Genomic DNA, 24,760 nt, shown 5'->3' on the forward strand with positions numbered 1-24,760 from the left:
AATTTGGGGTATATCAGAGGGTATATAAATGCTAGGGCCCTGAGAGGTTGTGGAGGGTTGGTTCGAAGTTTGTTAAGTAGTCATATCCTGACATCGAAGGTCAAACTTGCCCCAAGGAATTCAACACCCCTGAGAAGCAGGAAGTAGTCTAATGATATCATCTCCGCCCTTCCCCTCTATCCTTCTTTCTCTCCTACCGAGTGTTAGGGGATTGAAAGGATGGAAGAAGAAACAACCCACGAAGTAGCAAAGAACAGTACACAGCACAAATCAAACCATAGATACATAGAGATCATCTTGCTTAAAGAGGTAAACTTCAAGACAACAGTAAGTATGAAATTCAAGACAGAGTTCGTCACAGATCTGCTGATCTCTTCAAGATAGAATATGATGTTGCTTTGCTGTAGTCATTCTGTGCCTTCCGGACTTTGAAATATAAAATATAATTATTTTTATTCCCAGACTTTGGGAATAAAATATAATTAAACAACAACATAAATATTATGTAGCTCAATAAAACAAAACTTGTGTCATCCAGCCGTCTAGCCTTTGTGCTTAATACATACCCAGCACTGGGGTGCTCTTCTGCAGTCTCCATCTATTTGAAGAAGATAGACAACAAACAAGAATGATTTCTAAGTATTCGAAGGTTTGTATGTGCTGTGAGGTGATAGAGAACGTTGAGGACAAGGCAGGAAGGCTGCCTTGAGAAGATAGCATTTAACAAAGACTGAAAAGGGTTGGGGATGAGACCATGGACGCTTTCCAGACACGGGGACCACTGTATCGAAGGCCAGGGCTGAGAACTGTGCCTTGTATGTGGAGGAATACAGACTAGTGTGGGCTGAGCACTGTACACAAGGGCAGGGGGATCCATTTGGATTGTCATAAGGACTTTGTTCTTTGCTTTGAGTGGAAGTAGGGAAGGTCAGAGATTTTTGAATAGAAGCGGAAAGAATTTGTCATCATTGTTTTGAACAGAAATTCTGCTTGCTCTGCTGAGAGTTGGCCAAAGAGGGCAAAAGTGGAAGCAAATCCAATGTATTACACAGTACCAGAGAGGTGGGGGAGGGGCGGGAAATAGGTGAGAGGTGATCACAGCCCAGGTAGATTTTGAAAGAGTAATTGATTAGATTGAAAGGGAAGAAATAAGAGCTGTTGACGTTTGCCATGGTAACTAAGCAGGTTACTAAGCATGGGGTCATCATGGACTAAAATGGAGACGGCCATGCAGGGTTTCATGGTTTGAGCATGAAATATCCCCACAGGCTTATGCATTTGAACTCTTGGTCCCTAGCTTCAGTAGTTGGTAGAACTGAGGCAGGCAAATGTAGGCAAGGTTTCACCGCTTGGCACTCCAAGTACCATTTTCTAATGATGCACTTTGCACCTTGGACCCCCTACCTGACTCAAGCTACATGTATCTTCCCCTCCAAATAATGCAGTAGGTTGTTCCTGCTGTGGCAGTCCCTAAATGACTGGATTCTTATGCTTGGTGTATCCATTCATGTGTGTCTCAGAACATATGGAATGTGTCCTGGAACTAGAGGCTAAAGGCCCATCCAGTCTGGATTAGTTTGGAGGGTCTACACAGAAAGACAAATTGTGTCCTCTGAGTGAACTTTTAGGGGGAACTGGTATTTACCAACTTATGCCTATGCTTGATTGAACATGCTTATGAGTAAAGTCAGGTTCACTATGGGAAAGTACATTCACAGTAGAGACTAATGAAACCCAAGGTTGTCAAAGCAGAGATCCATTCTCAGTATGCCCCTCAGCAACCAAGCAACCCTCTTCCTGCTGGACTCACATAAGAAAGCCCCAAACAGTAACCACTGCTCTGGGATACCCTGGCTCCAGTAGCCCACTAGTTCCTTGTATGAGACCCCTTGACATCTCCTTCTATAAAACTTCTTGCTGCCTTGACACTGATGTGCAGCTTTTGAAAATAACCAAAACCTGGAAATACCCAGACTGCTGACAACAGAACCTTTGGGACATGTAGCCTAGCTCATAGAAGTGGGTTGCAGGGGCCAGGCCTTGAAGGTCATGCGTACTTCCGATGCCAGCTAGGACTCTGCTCCCTGATTTGCCAAGATGTGAGAAGCAGCATTTGCTGTACTCTCCTGCTACCACAGACTGGGCCACTGTGCCATGTTCTCCCAGGAGATAGACCATAAACCTGAAACTTGGAGCAAAATAAAAAAAGGTGTTGTTCTGTCTCCCATAAATTACTTCTGACAGACATTTTGTCATAGTGATAAGAAATGCTACTAATACAGAAAAAAATATAAAAGTTCTGTTTTATTAAGTTTCAGAATGGTTTCTAGACAGTTAAGTGAATGTGTTAGAGTAACCAGCCGGGTACAGATGCAGGGCAGAGACCTGGTCTAGACAGGTTTGAAAGCAGTTGACAGAGAAGGTATTGGAAGCCACAAAACAGAACGGCTTATCTCGAAAAAGAATCTAGGGGGCTGGAGAGATGGCTCAGTGGTTAAGAACACTGACTGCTTTTCAAGTCCCAGCAACCACATGGTGGCTCACAACTATCTATAATGGGATCTGATGCCCTCTTCTGGCATGCAGGTGTGCGTGTAGATAGAGCCTCATATATATTATATAAAATCTATGGAGAGAGAGAGAAAGAGAGAGAGAGGGAGAGAGAGAGAGAGAGAGAGAGAGAGAGAGAGAGAGAGAGAGAGAGAGAGAGAGAGAGAATGAATCTCTAAATAAAATGGTGGTTTGGAAATCCAGCCACAACAGCCCAGTGTTAAGTTGAAGAGTTACAAGAGTTACAAAGGAGTTTGAGAAGGAGTACCCAGAGGCAGACATGTGTCGTGTGTCCTGGTTTGTGCCAGTGGCCTTGAAAGGGCAACATAGTGGAAAGTCCGGAAGGAAAGCTTGCTGGATGGAGGGAAATGGGTTTACAACAGACTACAAGGAAGAGAATTGCAGCTTCTGAAGTGAAGAGAGGCTTGAAAAGACTTCAGGAATGACTGGATGTTTGTATGCAGCTAGAAGTGCTTAAGAAATTATGCAAGGGAAGATTATAGAACAAAGAACCTGAAAAAACAAGAATGATCTGCAATCCAGAAGATGGAATTGAGCTGCTAGTGGCAGCCTGCCCAAGCTGCTGTCAGTACCCTGTGGTCAGCCCAGCGTTGAGATACATTTATTTTGGGTTGCTGTGTTTTCTGAGATTTCAGTATGATTTCAGGAAATCATGTTTATAATTGACCTTTAAAACCTTTGTTTTTCAAGATCAGGACAGTCGAACCCAACCTTTTTTCTCCAGAAAGGATCTCAAACATATGTTCTCAGGAAGAAACCACCCGGCTCTCTCCTTCCCAAAGCACATAAGGTATGGCAAGAAATGAGCCTTTCTCTGATCACAAGTAACTGCCTCTAAAAACCACAAGAACTGCGTTTGAAGGCCTCCTCCCGGTTACTGACTGATGCAAGCTCGCCTCACTCTAAATGGAATGTTCGCTTGAATTGTGCATTCTTTTGTTTTAAAAAGAATCTGTGGTTGAAAGCTGTGTTTAAACTGTCATCCTAGTGGGCTTCACTGTTCCCTGTGGCTACGTTCACTGCTACTCATATCTAGACGCCTTCTTTTCTGCAAATCAAGAATATTATCTATAATGATGATCTTTACTTGATGAGTTATTTTAACTAGGGCATCTTATAATCATTGAGGGGGTTAAAAAAAGAAAGACTTGAGCAGTCATTAATACAGTAGACTTTAAGATTTAGAATCATCAGGGGAAGTTATAAAAGATGTCTGTTACAAATTAAGTTTTCTAATTATTTTGAGCTGCTCACTACCCACTAAATATATAAGCCAAGTTATCATGCCATACCTCATAAAAACAAACAATTTACCAATCAATTTTTAAACTAAATTTTCCTGGTTGTGAAACCAGGAATTATCTCAAGCTAGTTAGAGAGCAGGAGGGGACAAAAATCTAAGTCCTGCAAAATGTCCTAAGTACTCTCTGCATATGTGAGTGGTACTGGAATCCTGTACTTTCTAGTCATTCACTGGGAAAGACCACTGTGGGTGGGTTTGATATTGTAGTAACAGGAGAACACAGATGCTCATTCTCGCGGCTCCATCATACCCTTGAAAACATGAAGTAATTTAGATGCTTAAAAAAAAAAAGAAGTTGGGTAACTTTTGTTAATGTCAGCATGGCATGACTGAAGGCAAACTCCCACCCCCATCCTGCCTAGAAATGTCTACCTCAGAAGCAATCCTCTTTGAGTCTTCTCCTGACTATGTCCCAGTAGAACACAGCAGAACACATCGTGCTCTTAGGCTAAGTACAGCTCCGTGGATGGAGAATACCTTGTCTGAACTTCCTCAGCTTCCCCCAAGGCTGTTTTAAAAAAACAGCATCGAGTTTTGCTGTCTCTGTGTTTGTAATTCCCTAACCCTTTTGTCCCCGACTCCCTGCCACCCCCTCTCATTTTCTGCCACATCTCTTTCAATAGCCCTTGGTACTATGGACTGTTGTCACTTTGGGTTAATTACTTCCCTGGTCCATGACTGCATTACTCCTTGAACTCGAGCTGAGCAATCTGTTTTCCTCTCTGGGGAAACCTTTGTCCCAGTCTGGAGTAGCCTTTCCCACATGCATGAATCGTCCTTGCTCACCCATATTACAGCTCTGCTGTAAGCCACACCCATGGGTGCTTTCTGGGTCTGCTCATATTCCTGCCCAAGGATATACGTTTTCCTTTTCTCTTACTTGAGCCCCAGATTTAATATCAACTTCTGGGTACCTGGTTTCCCTCAGAGTTATCTGGGTCCCCAAAACAGAGCAGACACACACAAGGGTCTTCATGGCCCTTCTTTGGAAGTTTGCTCTCCCATGATGATCAGAAGGAACGGGAGATTTTTCCCTTCCCACAACCATTACCTGCCTTCTCCAGCTCCTGTGTCTGACTAGAGGAACTCAATCCTAAGCCTCCTAAAAACTACAAAGGGAGAGGTGAAGCCAATAAGCAAGGAACTGCTGAAAACACAGAAATGCCCTTTAACAAAACCTGTGAAATATGGCCAGACTGTTGCCTTCCTGCTACAAGAGCCAGTATTAAGCCTCATGCAAATGCCCATCCTTTTACCCCAGTTAAATTATCATGCTTTATAGAGGGCCTACTTTGTAATTATAATGGCTGAACAAGCTTCCTGTTAAGGGAATCGTTACTGTCAGCACTGGGTTATTTATTGACACATGTAGTTAAGGTTAGCTCACATGTAGTTATTAAATTTCTCTGTTTCTGGATTTTAATAATCCTATCTAGATTGACAGAGAATTCAAGGTCCAGAAAGCCTTGTTTTCTGTTGGATTTCCTGTTCCCAAGCCTCTGCTGTACTGCAGCGATGCCTCCATCATCGGAACGGAATTTTATCTTATGGAAAGAGTGCAGGTAAGGTAACAATCTTACTTGGTTGTTGCTTTTATATCACTAACTTGTTCTTAAACACTCCTCTAGGTGGCAGTAAAGAGCTACCAACAATTGTAGCCAAAGAGGAAGATGGGCATGTATGTTCTTATGGGGGTGTGTGGGGGCACTGTTCTATATAGAAAGAACATACCATTAAAAGCAAATTCAAATTGTTTTTAATTTGAAGATGAGTTATAAGCAGTTTAAAGCCTTCAGGTTCACCCTGGCATGTCCTTGAATTTTGCCTTTGGAATGTATCCACATATACATTTCACAGACAAGACTATATCTAACATGCTCTGTAGACTGCTGATTTTGTCTGTCAGATATTTAAAAACTGGCCGTTGTAATCACTTTGACAGGGTCGGATCTTTCGTGACTTTTCCATTCCTGGAGTCAGTCCAGCAGAACGTGCAGCCATATATGTGTCTGTGGTAGAAACCCTGGCATGGCTACATTCTCTGGATGTACACTCACTGGAGCTGGGCAAATACGGTACAGGAGCTGGGTACTGCAAAAGGCAGGTAAGCCGTCTACGGTAAAAAGTACTGCATGGTCTCAGAAATAATGCACTGTGACTGACTATTCAAAGTAAACCCTGTTATTGTGTGTGTGTGTGTGTGTGTGTGTGTGTGTGTGTGTGTGTGTGTGTGTTTTGAGTGGATGAACCTGTGTATGCAGGGACACAAGTATGGCCCATGGTTGTGGAATGAAGACCAGAAATTAGCCTCAAGTTTTATTCATATTCAGGAGCCATCCACCTTATTTTTTAGGAAGGCACCTCATTGGTTGACCTTATGCTTTCTGATTAGGCCAGTCTGGGTGGCCATCGAGCTTGAGAGCTCCTCCTGCCTCTACTCCTCAGTATTAGAATTCCAAGCATGTACCACCATGCCTGGCTGGCTTTCTTTGTCTTCTCTTCTTTCTCCCTTCCTTCCTTCTTTCCTTCCTTCCTTCCTTCCTTCCTTCCTTCCTTCCTTCCTTCCTTCCTTCCTTTCTCTTCATGTGGGTTCTGGGGACCATGCTTAGGCCCCCATGCTTGCCCAGCAAGCCCTTTACTGACTGAGCCATCTCCCCTCCCACTAACTTTATTTTTTAGATAACTTCTGTTTATAAAAAGCTTCCTTTTCTGCTTTTCACTTAGTTTACCGGTAGACTTTTTTTTTCTCAGTTTCCTCTTTCCAGGTTGTACTAAGCAAAAATCTATTAAGCTTTTATCAGTTTAATGCTTGTGAGATACATTTTTAAATATTAAGAAATCAGAAATATGTTCCTGCCCAAAAGAAACTTGTGGTTATGTTTAAGAGACCCATTCATGCGTCTCATACACATGAAGCTGGGAAGTGGTCTATTTCCCTGAGTTGACTACCTATTAGTAAATTGTTCAGTGCTCATTGCAAGAGCTGTATGTCCAGCGCATGGGCATTGGCATACCTGTGCTTGGATGTGGAAAGGAACTTACGCAGAGCATTAAGAATGAGATGGTGACCCTGGTGACCCTGGCAACCAAATGCAAGTGAGGCCAGGCACTCATGGGCTGCATCCCATGATAAGTACGTCCTTTGAGAACAGGATGCAAAGTTATGAGGGAGTAGAGTATTCACTGTGTGCTGTGTTGGATGCTAAGTGAGCTGTAGACTGCCTCATTTTAAAATCTCTGGAGAACTCACAAGACATAGATATTATCCTCATTTTACAGATGAGTAATTTGAGGTTTATACTGACCCAATAATACACAAGTAAGTTCCTAGACGTTATATAAATTCCAGCCAGTAAGACCCCAGTGTCGAAGATCTTTGTTCTGTTGTACTAAATTGAGCAGACAGACATTGGGCAAAGGAGGGAGTTGAACAGCTGAATAATGTAGTCTCATTTGTAAGAGGACTCTGAGAATAGAAGGAGTTTGTCTGCTTCTAATTCTAAGAGCAGTATAAGGTCTGCTGTACTCTTATTGGTACATTTAAAATACTCTGTGGGTGAGGGAAAAGCTGTTAAATGGGAAACGCTCTTTATAGCCTTCATTGCCCCCCTTTCAGGGAGAAATCATCTGCTTGTGGGGTGTGTGTGTGTGTGTGTGTGTGTGTGTGTGTGTGTGTGTGTATGAGAGAGAGATTATCTAATTATGCATGTGATATGTGTACATGTGTGCGAAATTATCTATGTTGGCAGTTGTTTGAATGCATTTCTTTCTTCTGTGAAGTAGCTACTGAGTAAAGACCTTTCTTGACATGTATGCCAGCATTTTTACTTCTTGTCCGATAGAAACCTACGTAGGTGAAATGGAGCAAGCTGGAACAGAAACTTGAATGTTTGGGGTTTCCGGCTGCTGGGAGTTTCCTGTGAGCACTGTTTTGTTAAGCATTCAGGAGCCAGGTGGACTTGGGCACAGATGAACTGGTCTTAGAGTCACTGACTCTGGAACATTCTATCTGTACTTCTATCACTTTCCAGGTGTCCACCTGGACAAAGCAGTACCAGGCTTCAGCCCATCAGAACATCCCTGCCATGGACCAGCTCTCCACGTGGCTAATGAAGAACCTGCCAGATAATGACAATGAAGAGTGCCTGATTCACGGAGACTTCAAGCTGGATAACATAGTTTTCCACCCCAAAGAGGTACCGCGAGCCATGTTTCTGACACATTGTCTAGGTCTGACCTGAGACTCTGTAAGGAAACAGATGACCCCCACTCCCCCACTGTCCTGAAGGAGCCCAGATCAGTCTGTTCCTCCCCACAGCTCAGACTGTCTCCAACTTAAAGCCTCTGGAAATGAGTCCTACAGATTATATGGCAGACTCTGTCTGCCTCGGGACTGGTCCTAATCTTAAGCAGTAACTCAGTCATCATTTAAGCAGAACTTGGAGGTTGCTGTGTGCCACTCTTGTTTAAGAGGACTTCAATCTACTACTTAAAATGCCAGCTTCATGGAATAACATGGCTGGCAGAATTCACGTCAACAAGCATTCAGTTGTGAGCAACTCTGCACTCAGAAACATTCATGTCTTCCCCAATGAGCATAAAACACAGATGGAGAGAAAAGATAACCAACAAACAGCAAGAGAGCAATCTTAGACCCGCATGCCAACATACCATCCAAACAACCTATACAAGGAGGCAAAGAAGGAATGGCCCCGAGTGGACTAACGTGAAACCCATGAAACCCCCAGGGTGGAGAGATGGCTCAGCAGTTAACATTGGCTGCTCTCCAGCACCAGAGACCCCTTCTGGCTTCTTCAGGCAGTACATGTGTGTGATGCAGGCAAAGCACACATATACATAAATGAAAGTACATTTAAAAATATGGAAAGGTAATATAGAGAGGTCCCAAGAGAGCCTGTCCTCCGAATTCCTCAACTTAGGTCTTAACTAAACAGGCCGGTCCATGGCTGATGCCCACCTTACTTCAGTTCCTCTCCTTGCCTTTCCCTTCTGCTTCTTTCCTCTGCATCAATCTTAGCTTCTGTGAGTGCCTGCCAGGCCCAGGCTCTGACAGCCCTTTCTGCCTCCTTTGAGATTTCAGATTTGATTTCCCCTTTTCTTCAGGCTCCATGGGTATAACTTCATATCTTAATCAGATAAGATCTTCTTTCCCAGTGCCTATGGACTGAACCTAGAGCCCAGCAAATACTTTACCAATGACCTATGTTTCCCAGCCCTTTCTTTCCCTTTTTTTTTTTTTTTGAGACACTATCATTTACTCTGTAACCCAGGCTCTGTTTTGAATCTAGATCTGTGTGATTCAGAGTCCATAATAACCTACAATTCTACAATAATATTCTAAGTTTTTCCAAAGAATCAAAGAAGTGAAAAACAAAGGTGCATGGAAGCTTGGAATACCCTGACTCAAATCGTGTGTGTGTGTGTGTGTGTGTGTGTGTGTGTGTGTGTGTGTGTGTCGGAAGACAACTTGAAAGGATCTCTCCTGATTATATAACTTACTATAAAATATTATTGCTGTAATATGGAATTGTAATATACATATGTAATATGTAATGGTATATCTATAATATATATATATGTATACACACACATATATATTCATCACCAGAGCAAACTCTTGCTTTTACATTAATTCTTAAAATATAATTAATCATTAGACCTTCTTCTTTAGCACAGTTCCTCCAGACGAAGTCAGAGCTGTGTTTGCATCTGTTAGTGAGCAGAGATGTCAGGGCAGAGTGCAGGGGGATTATCAGCCAGCAGTAGAACCAGAGGCCTTGGCTCCAGACAGCTGATGCTGGTTGGTTTTCATAAATGAGATGCTCTGCCATGGGCAACGATTACAGACTGTGACGTCATGTCGCATTTTAATGGAAATGTGAGTGTTGAATTACTGTGCCCTCTGCTTGCTTATTCAGTTTGTTTTGAGTCTAATGTGTCGTGTGTGCATCTTGTTGCAGTGTCGGGTTATAGCCGTGTTGGACTGGGAGCTCTCGACCTTCGGCCATCCTTTGTCAGACTTAGCCCATCTTTCCTTGTTTTACTTTTGGCCCAGGACACTGCCCATGATAAACCGAGGCTCTCACATTCAAGAGAACACAGGTACAGAAGAGAAGTCATATACAATCCTCTTTATTATCGGCAGAGCTGAAAGACATAAGTGGCTTGCAGTTTTATGAAGCTTTTGTTCCTTAAAAATGTTCCTAATTCATCTTACTGGTTTTCTGAACTTAGCGTCTCACTTTTTATAATCTGTGACAATAACAATTTTTTGCATATACTATTACTTGGGGAATCAATACTGACTCAATACTGACTCTTTGTACTGCATGCCACATTGTATCTTCTTGCTATATTATGTCATTTGAAATGTTCTCTGTGGCATTCTTATTAAGGTGTATTCTGTGTGGTGTTTATCTAGGAATACCATTGATGGAAGAACTGATTTCAATATACTGCCACCGCAGGGGAATTGATCCTAATCTCCCTAACTGGAATTTCTTTATGGCCCTCTCGTTTTTTAAATTGGCTGGAATAGCACAGGTAATTATTTTAAGCAAGTTTCACCATTTCTTTCTGATCTGCTGTGAGCTATGTTTTCTGGTTTAAGCCACTGTTTAGGCTCTGTACTCCTACCAAAAGTCAAGTCAGATATAAGTAATGTGTAAATTTAGAATTTACAACAACAAAAGACATAGTGGGAAGAAAATTTGCATATCAACATGACTCTTTTGTACAGAGAAGGTCAGTGAGAGAAGATGTGATGGTGGTAGGAAAGTAGGGAGAAGCAGGTGGTGGGGAAGACCACAGTGCTCCTGTCAAAAAAAAAAAAAAAAAAACAACAACAACAACAAAAAAAAAAAAAAAAAAAAAAAAAAAAGGCTAAAATCCTTCTCTGTTGAAGATGGAAAAGTCTCCTTCCTTTGTTTAGTTTGGGAGCCACCCAGGGCATGGTGCCACCTAAATTCATCCAGCATAGGTCTTCCCACCCCTGTTAACTCTTTCCCGAAATGTACACATGAACACACCCAGAAGCGTGTTCCCATGATGATTCCAAAGCCAGTCAAACTGTCGATGAAGATGAGCAGACATTCGAGAAGAGGGTGGGTTAGGCTGGAAGCACAGAAGTAGAGAGTGTGGAAGAGCTGATTGCCGTTCGGGTCACACTGCTCAAAGGACACAGTTTTACCCAAACGAGGAATCACACATGATATTGAACAGTAAAGGACATCTCATGGCCTTCTTGGTGCTTGATGGCTGTAAAGGGAAACAGTGGTCAGTACAGGCGTTGCTGCCTGCAGGTTGCCTTGTTTTAGGCAGAGGCTCATTTTCAAGTTTGGCTTGAGTCATTGGTTACGCTTCTGCCTGGATTAGAGTGTCACAACTACGTGATATGAGTGTGACTCTAACTCAGAGCCATACAGTGTCCTCTGCACGTAAGCTCTCGGCCTCCATGCTCTGACTGACATCTTTGGAGTCTGTGAGTTCAGTTCCCCACATGGATCACAAACTGGAAAGACTAATTGGAAGCCGAGGGACCATTCTCAATGAACTTTAATTGTCCCATGTTAATTTACTTGCAGGGAGTCTACAGTAGATACCTCATGGGAAATAACTCATCTGAGGATAGCTTTATGACTGCCAATACTGTGCAACCTCTGGCAGAAACTGGGTTGCAGCTCTCAAAAAGGTAAGGAAAACATTTTCTCTGGGTAATTCAAATTACTGCCTCAATTAGCTTGGTCTCATATGATCCCAGAGAGTCAGGAGACAGCCTGGGGTCTTCACCCTTCACTTAAATAGTCACTGGGTATGGAACACTTAAAACTTTAAGAAAATGGGAACTTATATCTCTGCCCAGTGTAGGACTGATATTGCTATTCAGGATAGTTTTCTAGTAAATCACTATATACCTAAAAAGATGTTGACTGGGCTGGAGAGATGGCTCAGCAGTTAAGAGCACTGACTGCTCTTCTAGAGGTCCTGAGTTCAATTCCCAGCAACCACATGGTGGCTCACAACCATCTGTAATGGGGTCTGATGCCCTCTTCTGGTGTGTCTCAAGACAGCTACAGCATACTTGGACACATAAAATAAATAAAAATAAATCTTAAAAAAAAGATAATGACTTAAAATGAAAAGAAAATGCCCATATTTATGATTAAATGTATTCTTTGCCAACTTGAATGTATAACCTTTTAATATATAAGTAAACGTGGTTTCTTTTTTTTTTTTTTGGAAGAATCTTTTTTTGGAAGATTCTTTTTTTTTTTTTTTTTTGGTTTTTCGAGACAGAGTTTCTCTGTGTAGTCCTGGCTGTCCTGGAACTCACTCTGTAGACCAGGCTGGCCTCGAACTCAGAAATCCGCCTGCCTCTGCCTCCCAAGTGCTGGGATTAAAGGCATGCGCCACCACTGCCCAGCTTTTTAAAGATTTATTTATTTTATGTATGTGAGTACACTGTCACTGTCTTCAGACACACCAGAAGAGGACATCAGATCCCATTACAGATGGTTGTGAGCCACCATGTGGTTGCCGGGAATTGAATTCAGGACCTCTGGAATCTGGAATAGTCTCTGCTCTTAACTGCTGAGCCATCTCTCCAGCACCAGGATAATTGTTTTTTTAAAACTCATTTCTAGAAGGCTCTGTGTGATTTTTCCAACAGAACAAGGGCTTCATTGTGTTTCTTATTAGCTTTTTAGAGTCCTCTTTAAAATACCCTGCAGTGGCATCTGGGAAACATGTGTGAAGAATGCTGGTCCAGATTTGTGCACGCCTTTCTTGTTCTTTGGTGGTTGTGACAGCGGCTGGCACTGAAGCTCACTCACTGTGTGAGGCCGTGTGAGGCTTGGGTTTTCCCAAGTAGCTCTTTGAGCATTCAAGCTTAGTGATCAGAACAAAGCAATTCTACATTTGCTCCATGCTATAAAAAAAAAAAAAAAACGAAAATCGAAAATCGTCCATGGAACTTAAGTCCTAGCTCAGCAGTAGAGCAGTTGCCTGGTCTTTGCAAGGCTCGGAGTTTGCTCCCTGCTGAGGGCTAACAAAGCAGAATTGAGCAGTCAGCCCAAGCCTCCCAGATAAGGCAACCCCTCCTAAGGGTATTTTTGGATAGCTCAGGAGATCCTGCCTTATTTTAAGAAATATATAATAATGACTTCAGACACCTTTGTAACCTTCTTTTTTTTTCTTTTTCCCAGAACTCTCAGAACTACACCACCACAGGCTGACACTAAAGGTCAGCTGTTTGCCCAGAGCAGGAGAGGCCAGGAAGTTCTCACTAGGGTGAAGCAGTTCATGAAACAGCACGTCTTTCCTGCTGAAAAGGTAGTGTGTTCAAGGACCATCGGCCAGTACTTCTTTCCTGGCCTTCAGCCTCCCACTTCCCTCAGTCCCCAGCCTCACAGACATTTAGACCTAAATTGTGCCTGGAGGATAGGCACATCTATGGTTGCAAATCGAGGGAAAGGAACCGAGCAGTGAGGCCCAAATAGACTGGAGTGAAACATTACATCCAGTTGCCTTCTGCTAAGGCAGAAGTGGTGACCTTCAGCTTTTGTTACTCTAAACATGGATACTTTGAGAATTTGAGAACTGCAATCTCCCCAAATAGACATGGCCGTGAACTTTGGCCTGTCGTTTCAAGCCACATAGATGCTACCCTTTCTTTCCCTCTTAAGCTGTCACTATAAGGGGTTACATTGAAGTTCATGGGCTGTAGTGAGAAAACATTCATCCAGTAAAGAATCATGTCCTGGCTGCCTTAAGACAGACTGGACACCTGAAGAGCAGCTGAAAAGGAGAACAAGACAGACAGAGTGTGCGCCCCTGGGGAAAGGCAGGTGAAGAAAAGGAAGAAGATGCACTTTTGACAGGGTGTGTGTGTGAGGCTGTTGGAAAGGCTTGGTTCCAGTCAGTCGGCGCCTGGCAGAGGTTGGCGGCCTTGTGCTGGGTAGTTTGTGTGGTCTCAGTCTTTTCTTCTGCAACATAACTAAGTCTGGCTACACCTACTGCAAATCTCGTTGTAACTACCTGCAATTCTGAGGGTCTCGAACTAGACTAGAGTCAAATGAAGAACTCAAAAAGGCCAAGATTCTCTCAACGATGTTTCAGAAGTGAGATGCATTTACAGGGTCGTTAGTGTCATTGAGTTACAGGACTAGATGTCGTATTGGTAAATATCTTGATAAGAGCCTTTAGCATAGAGAGGGATATAGTTTCTTCAAAAATACTCAAGTATTAATTCTTAAAATTGTTACCTCTCCATTGACACATAGTAGCAGTTATGCCCTAGCTAGTGTGTGTCCAATTTTGAGTTCAAAATTAAACTTTTGAGAATCAAAAGGGGAAAACAGCACTTTTAATTCGATATGGTAGTCTAAATTCACCATATTGAAGATATAAATAAAATCAATTTTATTTATATAAATTTTAGGACATGAAAATTATCGAGAGCAGACAAGGAGCCCATCAGAAAAGCCAGTGCAAAGTAGATTTGAAAGAAAGAGTGGATCATACAAAGAACAGTCCATCACAGAGGATGTTGCATTTTCAAAGAACTTTGAGAGGAAAGTGGGTTTTTTCCACAATGGTGAAATAGGTGATTGGGTGATACAGAGAGCAAGGGACAGAGAGGAGTCAAGGTGCTAGAAGAACTGTCCAGCTTCTTGGGCTGCTCCCTTTCAACCACACACGGCAGCTGTATCTGTCCCAGACAGAAGGCTATCACAGCACTTGACAACAACAGAACACTTGTTTCATGGAAGCCAGGCTCCGTGACCGTGAGTGAGCTAGAGCACACCTTGTATTGTTCGACTTTTTGTCTGCTTGGTGGAGTTTCAGGTGGAGAACCTATCAGTTCATCTAATTTGTATGTACTCACACTAAATCAAAGCCTGTCTGCCACATGCCCGTGCCTGCAACCAGCCCATGGTTAAGGACAAGCCTAAATTGGCAGAGAGAAGAAAGGGCTTCTCTCTTTCATCTGTAAATGTGACCAAGTGTTCCTGCAGCTGACACCGCAGCAGGGAAAGGAGGGGTCATAGTAAGGTTGTGGTGCCTCTGAACCCACTGTCATCCAGCTATTAAAATATGTGCAAAGAACTCAGTAAACGTAAAAACAAACAAAACCCAGACAGACTGTAAAGTGAAGGTCATCCAAGCTTGTTCGGTAAGGAAAGCCACTTTGTGTTGACAGAGCTTTTAAATCTATGTTCCCAATCTGATAGTGTGCACTATGTCTTCACTCAAGTACTTGTAACAACCTGTGTAGTTTTATCCTGTACACGATTGATTGGAACAGCTAATCCCCAGCTGTGGGGCATAATCTGGAATGATTTGCAGAGAAGCAAATAGCTTTTCTCGAAATAAAAGAGGGAAAACATGAAATTCTTTTCAATGTTATTACAACCGAGGTGCCAAACTAAAATGGGTATGTCTAGAAAATAATATTGTGTCATGTACGACAGCAGCATTTAACATCGTGTATCTTTGGCTACTAAAATTCTTGGTGGCTTTTTGTTTGTATTTTTATGTATTTTCCATAATGAGAAAAAAAAGGTATTCAGGGCTATTTCTATGAGCTTTTGAAACTCCCCAAGTAGCCTAAAATGAACACATAACCCATCTCTGAAGCTGCACTATACCAGTTCTTTTTGAAAACCAGTGAAGAACACTAGCACTGCAGTGTGGATCAGAAAAAGCAGCACAGTGTAGGGGACACACACACATGGGGGTCATAGGGATGACATTACCAGAGTTCTCTTCATGGTCACCAGATGATATGGGTAAATTCGGGGACTTTTGTGGAGTTTGTAGTCTCATTATTAAAAGACTTTAAGAAGTGGACTCAAATGGAAGCTTGGGGCAATGTTATTAGACCTAAAAAGGAAAGCCCCCCATGGCAGTCAAGTTCTAAGTCTCAGCAGCTGCTCAGACTCAGAGGGGAGAATAGCCGTGCCATAACACTTAAGGCATAATTAAAGTCCCGATGGCATCAAACACCACATGGCAGGGAGAGAGGCCATAGAGAGAAGGGTAAGGAAACATAATGTGCCAGAAAAAGTGTGCCCAGGTTCAGGCCAGCATCCAAAGTGAAGGAACGGAGAAAGTTGAGTCAAAAAGATGGGCAGACCAAGCTGAACTCCCAGGTCGCTCAGCTCACAGGGATCTGGGCTAGGGGCAGTTAATTCTTGGAAGGAAAAGTATAGTAGTTCATTAAAGGAATGATTATGTATTTCTCCTATCTCTTAAGCATGGCTTAAGATGAAGCCACCCTCCTGGGGCAGGTAAACGCAGGTATACTTTGATTTCTCAGAACTCTAGTGTCATAAAGAGGTAGTCAGAATGAGGACATCATAAACATCTTCCATAATATATTTATTACTAAGCACAATAGCACTGACTTTTTATGGCCACCCTAGGAACAGACATAATATGCAACCCCAAACAGGAAGCCTTCCGATTTAACTGACTTCCTGTCAGATGTGACAAGAATCTCCATCCTGGAGCCTTTGAAAGTGCAGGCCTCTGCCTTGTGCAGCCCTGGACTCCAGACAAGCCTTCCTACCCCAAGAGGAACATGGTTGCCCATTGCCAAGAGCAGTGTAGTTTGGGAGAATAATCTACAATAACTTGATGATACACACAAAAAGTTTTGACAGTACCCATGACCTTTAACCCCATAATTCTCTTAGCTGAAGTGTAGAGAAAGTAGTTGACACAGAGATGTTGTATTTATATCTCTAAACTGTCATAGAACGATCATCCAGTATTTTTATTGTATGTCCTCTCTCAGTTGTACAAAGCAGAGGTTACTGTTTGATCTTAATAGTGTAATTTAGACTCCCCACTTTGCTGTCACTTTATCATTTATTCTTGCAGTTCACATGTTTCTCTTGGAGTCATGTTCCTTTGCTAATAGTCTGTGGGAGCTTTTGTTGCTGTCGTCTGGTTGGCTGGTTTTTGTTTTGCTTTGGTTTTTTTGAGGGGATAAGTAGTTAGTGCCTTGCCTATTGATGATACTTTTAGTTTGTCACCCTAATTCTTTAATATTCAGTGTTATGTTTTGAGGTAGGGTCTCCCTAATTAGCTCAGTCTGACCTCAAACTCATGATCCTCCTGCCTCAGCTTCGAGAGTGCTAAGATCACTAGCAGCAGCAGCCAACAGTTTGGGATATGAATTTCAGGTTGTTAATTACTTTCTCTCAGTAGTTGAAAATATTCACCCTTCCATTTCTTTTTAACATCGTAATTACATTTGTTCATTTGTTTGCGGAATTTTATGCATATTGAATTCAAGTCCTAGGGATCGAACTTTGGTCGCCAGACTTGGCAGCACGCACCTTTCCCTTCTGAGCCATCTCACTGTCCTCTCCCATTGATCTCTAACTTCATTGTTGCCGTGGAAGTCGGCACTCAGGCTCCATGCTCCATTATATCCTTTTTCAGTCATACTTTTCTTCTCTCGTTTCTGTGCATATAATTTCTTTAGATTTCCCTGCCCTGTTGTTCAGTTCTCCATAGTCTGGGATTATCTAACTTTGGAGAGTGTGAGAAATGCCTGGAGAGCTCTTAAAGAAGAGAGGCCCAGTATGGTAGGTGCGTACCTGCTCCATCGGTCCCCAGTGCCTCCTGCCCAGGAGTCGGGGGCTTCCGGTCCCATCAGCCTTTGAGAACCGCGCGGTAACCTTCAGCTTCATCAAAGGCTTTCGTGTCCTTCGGTTGCTTTTCCAGTTTGTTTTGTTGGTCTTAGTAGCCCATTGTCGAGCTTGTAATTCCTTTCTTCTTGGAATCTGCTCACCACAACTATGGTATGCTGCGAATGTGAGCAATATCGGTGATTGGAAGGAAACGACTGTTTTGCTGAGTCTTGCCTTGTGGTGGCTGGTTTCCTGCAGTGATTAGGGATTTTTCAGGATGGACTGTGGGTTGGGTTGAATTTTTTTCCCCACGAAGGAGTTGCATGAGGTTTTGTACGAAGCTCTTTCCTCCAGAAGGGCTGGTTTTGTTCCTGTCAGCTGCTTGAGGCTGCTGCTGGCAGAACATTGTAAACTTAATTTGAGTTTGAGGCTTGAGGGCTTGCACAGGTCTGGCATTTGGATCCCGGGCGTGGGTGAAGGCAAGTTTCAGGGCCTGGCATTTCTTTCTTCTATTTCATTGCAAACTGAGAGCAGTGTGGGGGCTTTCTCCCCATGGTGTGCCTCCAAAGGTGCAGATTTTTTTTTTTTTTCCTGAGTTTCTCTGTACTATTTGTGTCTTCCTTGGGTTTTACAGTTCAAGACTCCTGGCTTTGATGGAATCAAAGTTCTGTATGTTCTGTCCAGCCCCTGGCCTTATCGCCTGGGTCCTGCTGTTGTGGCCCATTGAGAACCAAGGCCTAGGTCAGCCTCCACAGCCCAGAGAACAAACTTTAGCTCCCATCCTCCCGCCTGTCTGAGGGATGAAGCTGTTTTGTTGCTCTCTACAAGAACAACTGTGGATTACTTAATATATCTTCAGTTGGTAACATTTCACCTAGCCTTTTTGGTTGAAGGGTCTCTATGCCCACTGTGTACCTTGTTGCTGGAGGCAGCACACGTAAACCTTGGGAATAAGACTATTACTATTACTGTCTGATATCAAGGCAGAATGATTTTTGATGAGCAAACATTTAGAATTTTTGTTATTCTGCACCTATTATTAAAAAGAAACATTACTAACCAGGATGGTGGCACACACCTGTAATCCCAGCCCTTAGGCAGCTGATACAGAATTATGAGTTCCAGCTCCCCCTCAACACACACACACACACACACACACACACACACACACACACACACACATACACACACCACACACACACGGTACTCATGACATTGTTACTTTGTATTAACTTGGCCTAATCATTTCCCCTTTACTGTCTTAAGGAAGTAGCTGAATACTATGCTCACAGTGGAAACACGGCAGAAAAATGGGGGCACCCCTTAGTGATCGAAAAACTAAAGGTAAGACCAGAAGGCACTCAACATGGGGAGCTGCGTGTTTGGGAGACCTTAATTATCATCATTGTCATGTAGGTAAAGGAGAGCTACAATGATAATAAATTTTTCCTTTTCCACATGGTTTTGATAAATTGAGAAGACTGGATTCAGCTGTGGCAATCCTGCCTCTGCTGCCCAAGAGCCTGGATGATAGGCATGGTACCTCATGGATAGGCATGGTACCTCATGCTCCAGGAATAACTTTCGTGTCTGTTGGTTTTTTTGTCTCTTGTTTTTCTAGACAGGGTTTCTCTGTGTAGCCCTGGCTGTCCTGTAACTTGCTTTGTAGACCAGGCTGGCCTCAAACTCAAAGAGACCCACCTGTCTCAGTCTCCCAAGTACTGGGATTAAAGGCATGTACCACCATGCTTGGCCATCAGAAATACCTTTCTTAAAGTTTGTTTGTTTGTTTGTTTGTTTGTTTTAAATCTGGGTTTTTTAAAATCTTATTTGTTTGTGGTGGCTCACACCTGTAATTCAGCTAGCACTTGGGAAGGAAGCTGAGGCTGAAGGTGGAGGAATGCTGCAAGTTAGAGGCTAGCCTGGACTACATAGTGAGCCAGAACTGCAGTATGAGTTCCTTTTTAGATAGAAAGGAAGGAAGTGGGGGGAAAAAGGAAGGAAGGAAGGAAGGAAGGGAAGGAGAGAGGGGAAGGAAAGGAAGGGAGGGAAGGAAAGGGAAGGGAGGGGAGGGAAGGGAGAGAAGGGAGGGGAGAGTGAAAGAGAAGTGGAGGGGAGGGGAAGGGAGAAGAGAATCAAACCTGGGCTACCTGGCATCCTGAATGTGGCTCTGATGCAATAGTCTCTATGCTGCTCCTTGCTGACCATCTGTGAAGTGAACTGAAGCCAGAGCAGGCTGTGCAAACATGGAGACTGAGCTCTGACTTAGTGGAAGGGCTCGCCTATTGTGCATGCAAGGCCCTGGGTTTGTCCAGGAAGGAGCAAGGCCAAGCAGGACATTTGTGCAGTGTGGTGTCAGGTCACATGCCACATTTTCAAATCTTACCCGCAATACATGTAAGATTTATACTCAAATGTGTGTGGGGTGGGGGGTGGTGGTTTGTAACCATCCTGTGTGAATGAGAAGCATTGAAGTGTGCAGATTTGGTTGTAGAGCCACATCTGAGGGAGCCTGGAAAGCAAGGCTTAATTTCCTTGATTATTAAGCAGCTACTGACTTTCAATGAGTTGCTAACCCCTTGATTTAACACAGAATACGATACAATGAAATAACTCCATAAATACTTTTAAATTTCACAAAGCATTGCCACCAATAACTTTAAAATAAGCTACTTTTGTTTGGTAAATTTTGATCACTTGTCCATCCCTTTGACAGGAAATGGCCAAAGCAGAGGGCCTGTGGAACTTGTTCTTGCCAGCTGTGAGCGGTCTCAGCCAGGTGGACTACGCCTTGATTGCTGAAGAGACAGGAAAATGCTTTTTCGCTCCAGATGTTTTTAACTGCCAAGCACCAGGTTAGTACACGGAGTTTTCTTTAATACTTTGAACAGGGTTTAAAATCTCTTTCTTATAATGAAGTTTTTCCTATACAGAGTACAAATTTGGGCATAATTTTACAGCTACTCCAAATGCAACATACAAGTGGACTTGAGGTTCCCTGTGGGCTGTTCTTTGAATCAGGGTCATTATGTTAAGACTGCCAGTAGACAGAAGTAGCCACCAAGAGGACTGGTTATGTAAACGCCCACTTCCTGGTTGGGGTTGGGTATTCCTACAGCTAGTTAAATCTTCCAGTCTCTCCATTGTGTGAAGCTTTTTCCCAGGAGGCTGCCTTTGTTTCTGTCAGGGGCTCGAAGACATGTTTCCAGAACACTGTAAACTCAATTGGCAGGATCTCCTGTAATGCACTGCTCAAGGGACCCAAGGCTGACTTTTATTGTATGGCCCTGAAGAAGAGTTGGAACCACGTAGAGCAGACAGAAGTGGGGTATGCAAGTGGAGTGGATCTCAAGAGGAGTCCAGGTTTAGCAAAGTGGCTCACGTTAAACTGACTGCCTTGTGTGTAAAATTCAGGTTAGATGATAGGCTTCTGATAGTGCTTGTTCCTGGCACGGTCTCCCTTCTATCTGCACTAGTTTCTCAAGTCACTGCCGCCCTGCGCTGTAGCTATGGTAAGAGAAACGTGTCCTCAGTGTCTGAAGATCTTACCCCAAACCTACCGTGCTGTCATGACACACTGCACATGCTATGTGATTTTATATAAAAGGAAATGAACTGGTAATCCTGAAGTTCAAAGCTTTTTTCCCTACTCTTCCTTATAAGACATGCCTTATGTTGTGACCCAATATGTAGCATGTATAGTTGCACACATGGGTTTGTAGGTACATGGATAAATAGTTCTCTGTTTATATTTAGCTAACACAAGTCTCACGAAAGTACCTTCCCTTACATTTGACATTCACATGTTTTTCTAGACCTAATGTATTAGTTTTGTTTTGTTTTTAGAGTATGTTAGGCATTCTCTACCAAGTAGAGTTGTGGCTCAGTCATGGCCATGCATAATGTGCCAAGTTTGGCTGCCAGAAGCTTGCTTGCAGCCCTGCTGTGGTCTTTCCACTTCATTTGTAAAGTCACTTGTCACCAGACACTCTTGGGGGTTTCCTAAGATTGAAATGTCACAAGTCTGTTAGTTGTTCTGCTTAAATAATACCACAGATTGTTGACAATTCAAAATTAGTTTTTGACTAAGAAATGACTAAGCAACTCTCTTAAGCAGAAAGCTGAGGAAAACCAAGAAACGAGGAGTCTCCTTGTGAGTTAGAGCTGTTGCAGAGGCCTGAGATGCTGGGTGCTGGGGTGTTTGCCAGGCAGACTAACAGGGAGTTATGGCCAGTGTGGATGATTGACTTCTACTTAGTTGCCCAAGCTTAGAAAACACACACACCCTTCCAGTTTGTCTTTCTGTGTCTTCCCTCCAAAAATCCGTACAATGTTGTATATTAGAGTGCTGAAATAGCTATTTTAATTTCTAAACCTGTCGCTACAATAATTTAGGGCCTTTCAGCTGATTTTTTTTAAATAGACTTTTCCCCAAACAATAAATAAAAAAATTGTCAAATCTCTCAGAGTAAAACTGATAACTTCATATTCTTTTTCTTTTAAGGAAGATCTCATGTAGCCCAGGCTGTCCTCATATTTAATATGTAGCCAAGAATAACCTTGAACTCCTGACCCTTCTGCCTCCATCCTACCCCTCCATCCAAATGCTAGGATTACCAGTGTGTGCCATTGCTCCCAGCCTAATTTTGGAAAGTTTCAATTTTTTATTTTGTTTGAACTATAACAAGTAACACTGAATTTCAAACAAGCAAAGAAAGCAGATAATCCACTCTGTTGATTATAATTGAGGACTTCTTTTCTCCCTCACTTAAAAACAATGTTAGGTTTATATTGATCTACTAGGAATTCTGTTCCTCTTGATTCAGTATTAGTATCTGAACATCCTTTTTTAAAGGATGGTTTTAAAATTAAAAAAAAAAATGTTATCTATGTTTGTACATGCCTATGTGTATGCAAGTATCCTGAAAAGGAAGTCGGATTCCTGGAGCTGCAGTTACAGGCTATCCTGAGCCGCCTGATATCCCTGGTGGGCACTAAACTAGATCTTCTGCAAGAGCAGGAGGTACCCTTAGCTCCCAAGCAGTCTCTTTAGCACTTGCCAATATATCTTGCTTGATTTATAATTGTCAGTTTTCACCAGCATTTGAGCAACCATCCTCAAATGAGAAATTGCTCCCAGCTTAATTTTGAAAACTTTCAATTTTTTATTTTGTTTGACCTATAACAAGTCAAACTATAACTGAATTTCAAACAAGCAAAGAAAGTAGATAATCCACTCTGTTGATTACTCTGCCGTGAGGGAGAGTGTGTGGTGTACTAGGCAGCACCCCTTAAGACTGGAGTGGATGGAGTGGACCCTCCAGGGTTTCTGCTGCCCTACAAGGCAGGGCTGCTGTCTTTCACAGAGGAATGGGTGTACCAGTTAAGATTTATCTTAGAGCACATGCCTGCAATCCCAGCACTAATGAGGCAGAAGCAGGCGTTTGATGCCAGCCAGGGCTTGGCTGAGAAAACCTGCCTCAGAAACGAACTGAACACTCAAGCTGGGAAATCGATCCCTGAGTTCTGAGCTCAAGGCCATCCTGGCCCACAGAGCAAGTTCCAGGACAGCCAGGGCTACACAGAGAAACCCTGTCAGAAACAAACAAACAAACAATCAAACAAACGAAGCTATGAAAGATAAATGAGAGTTGCTGCATTTCAGGGCAAGGAGGTTTCTCAGAGTGGGTAAGTAGAGGTTCTTGCAGAAAACATAGCTCATAAGCAGTTAGTTTACATACCCACAGTTAACAGACTTTCACAGTGGCCTGGCCCGACGTGTGTGCCTGAGGAACAGAGTAGACACTTCGGATCTGGAGGCTCAGTATGAAGTGTCAGTTCCTCAACAGCACGAGGGACACAGCATAGCAGGCAGAATTTAAGCCAGGAATGGCTCCTTCATTCCTAATTGAGTTAGACTTCTGTGAAGCCAATGGGATGAACTGAGCAAGCATCCAAGATTCAGAAAAACTTAAAGAACTATGAACCGAATGCCATGTAATACAGCAAGCCACCATTAAATGTTGTATGTAATGTGCATTTCAGAATATTTTCATCAACAAACACTTTATCCTAAAAGATATTGTCTGCATTCTCTTCATAAATGTGGATTTAGGACCAGTAGTGTCAAAGGTCAAACACTTTGTTCTCACTTGTAGACACAGGCAACATGGAGGTACTGCACCTGTATGGCAGCGAGCAGCAGAAGAAGCAGTGGCTGGAGCCTCTCCTGCGTGGAGATATCACCTCTGTCTTCTGTATGACAGGTACGAACAAGTCACGGCCTGTCTCCTCTCATCACCATCAGGGTGAATGTGGATGATGGACTGAAGCAGTGTAGGAGGTAGGCCGGCTGTAGCCAACTTTGCCCACAGCCAGAAATGTGTTTATTCTGAGTCTGGTTTGGAATGCTGGCATCCTTACACGGCCAGGATAAACACTCCTCTCCTTTGGGAGGGTTCCAGGTGTATTCTGGTAGCTCACTTCAGCATCAGCAGTTGGGGGATATCTTTTAAATGACATTGTTTCTACAACTGCTCTGCCTTGACGTTCACCTTTGTGATATTTATATGAAAATAAACTGTTTAGCTAACTATCCCATAACCCTAGAAAAATAGAACTTAGACCTGTGGAAAGATTGCTAAAGCCACAGTGTGGAACAGAAAGCCAGGGGCACGCTGAGGAGAATGGTGTTGGCACACTTGTGCCCTGGAGAAAGTAATTCAAAAATTCCTTTAAAGATGAGAATTATCTTCTCAAATTGAGTTTAGAATTAAATTCAATTTGGTTTGGTCATAATATAACCTTTCACTGATGGCCAGATTTTATTATTTTCTACGACTGTTTATATAATAACAAAGTTCTTTCTACTTGAATCATCAAAAGGCATGTATTGAACACCTACAGAATGATGTAATGACAATGTTTACAAAGCACCAACCTGAGGTCATGAAATAAGCTTTCCAACTCCATCTCTGAAAACAGCTTCTGGAGCTTTAGAACCAAAATGCATGAAGTACCCAAGGTCTTCCTTAAAGGAGCAAGGGAGGGCTGGGGACATGGCTCCGCCTGTGCAATGTTTACCACACAAGTATGTGGACCTGAGTTCGATTCCCAGAGTCCACATAAAAAGTCTATTGTTGTAACACACAATTGTAATCACAGCACTGGTGGGTGCAGGAGACAGGTAGACCCATGAGACTCACTGGCTGGCCAAGCTAGC

General features: G+C 42.9%; 1 protein-coding gene across 1 annotated transcript in view; it reads left to right on the top strand.

The window, feature by feature from the left end:
• Acad11 (acyl-CoA dehydrogenase family member 11) overlaps window positions 1-24,760 on the top strand; it is a 60,886-nt gene that overhangs the window by 5,118 nt on the left and 31,008 nt on the right. Inside the window, exons 2-12 of the mRNA XM_034484343.2 lie at window positions 3,262-3,361; window positions 5,311-5,436; window positions 5,817-5,978; window positions 7,906-8,070; window positions 9,856-9,997; window positions 10,317-10,438; window positions 11,479-11,585; window positions 13,099-13,225; window positions 18,805-18,882; window positions 20,255-20,393; window positions 23,697-23,804. Of these exons, the coding sequence (XP_034340234.1) occupies window positions 3,262-3,361; window positions 5,311-5,436; window positions 5,817-5,978; window positions 7,906-8,070; window positions 9,856-9,997; window positions 10,317-10,438; window positions 11,479-11,585; window positions 13,099-13,225; window positions 18,805-18,882; window positions 20,255-20,393; window positions 23,697-23,804 (1,376 nt within the window). The remainder of the gene's footprint in view (window positions 1-3,261; window positions 3,362-5,310; window positions 5,437-5,816; window positions 5,979-7,905; window positions 8,071-9,855; window positions 9,998-10,316; window positions 10,439-11,478; window positions 11,586-13,098; window positions 13,226-18,804; window positions 18,883-20,254; window positions 20,394-23,696; window positions 23,805-24,760) is intronic.

Source organism: Arvicanthis niloticus, chromosome 21 (assembly GCF_011762505.2).
Source record: "Arvicanthis niloticus isolate mArvNil1 chromosome 21, mArvNil1.pat.X, whole genome shotgun sequence".
In the NCBI taxonomy this organism is placed as follows: domain Eukaryota; kingdom Metazoa; phylum Chordata; class Mammalia; order Rodentia; family Muridae; genus Arvicanthis; species Arvicanthis niloticus.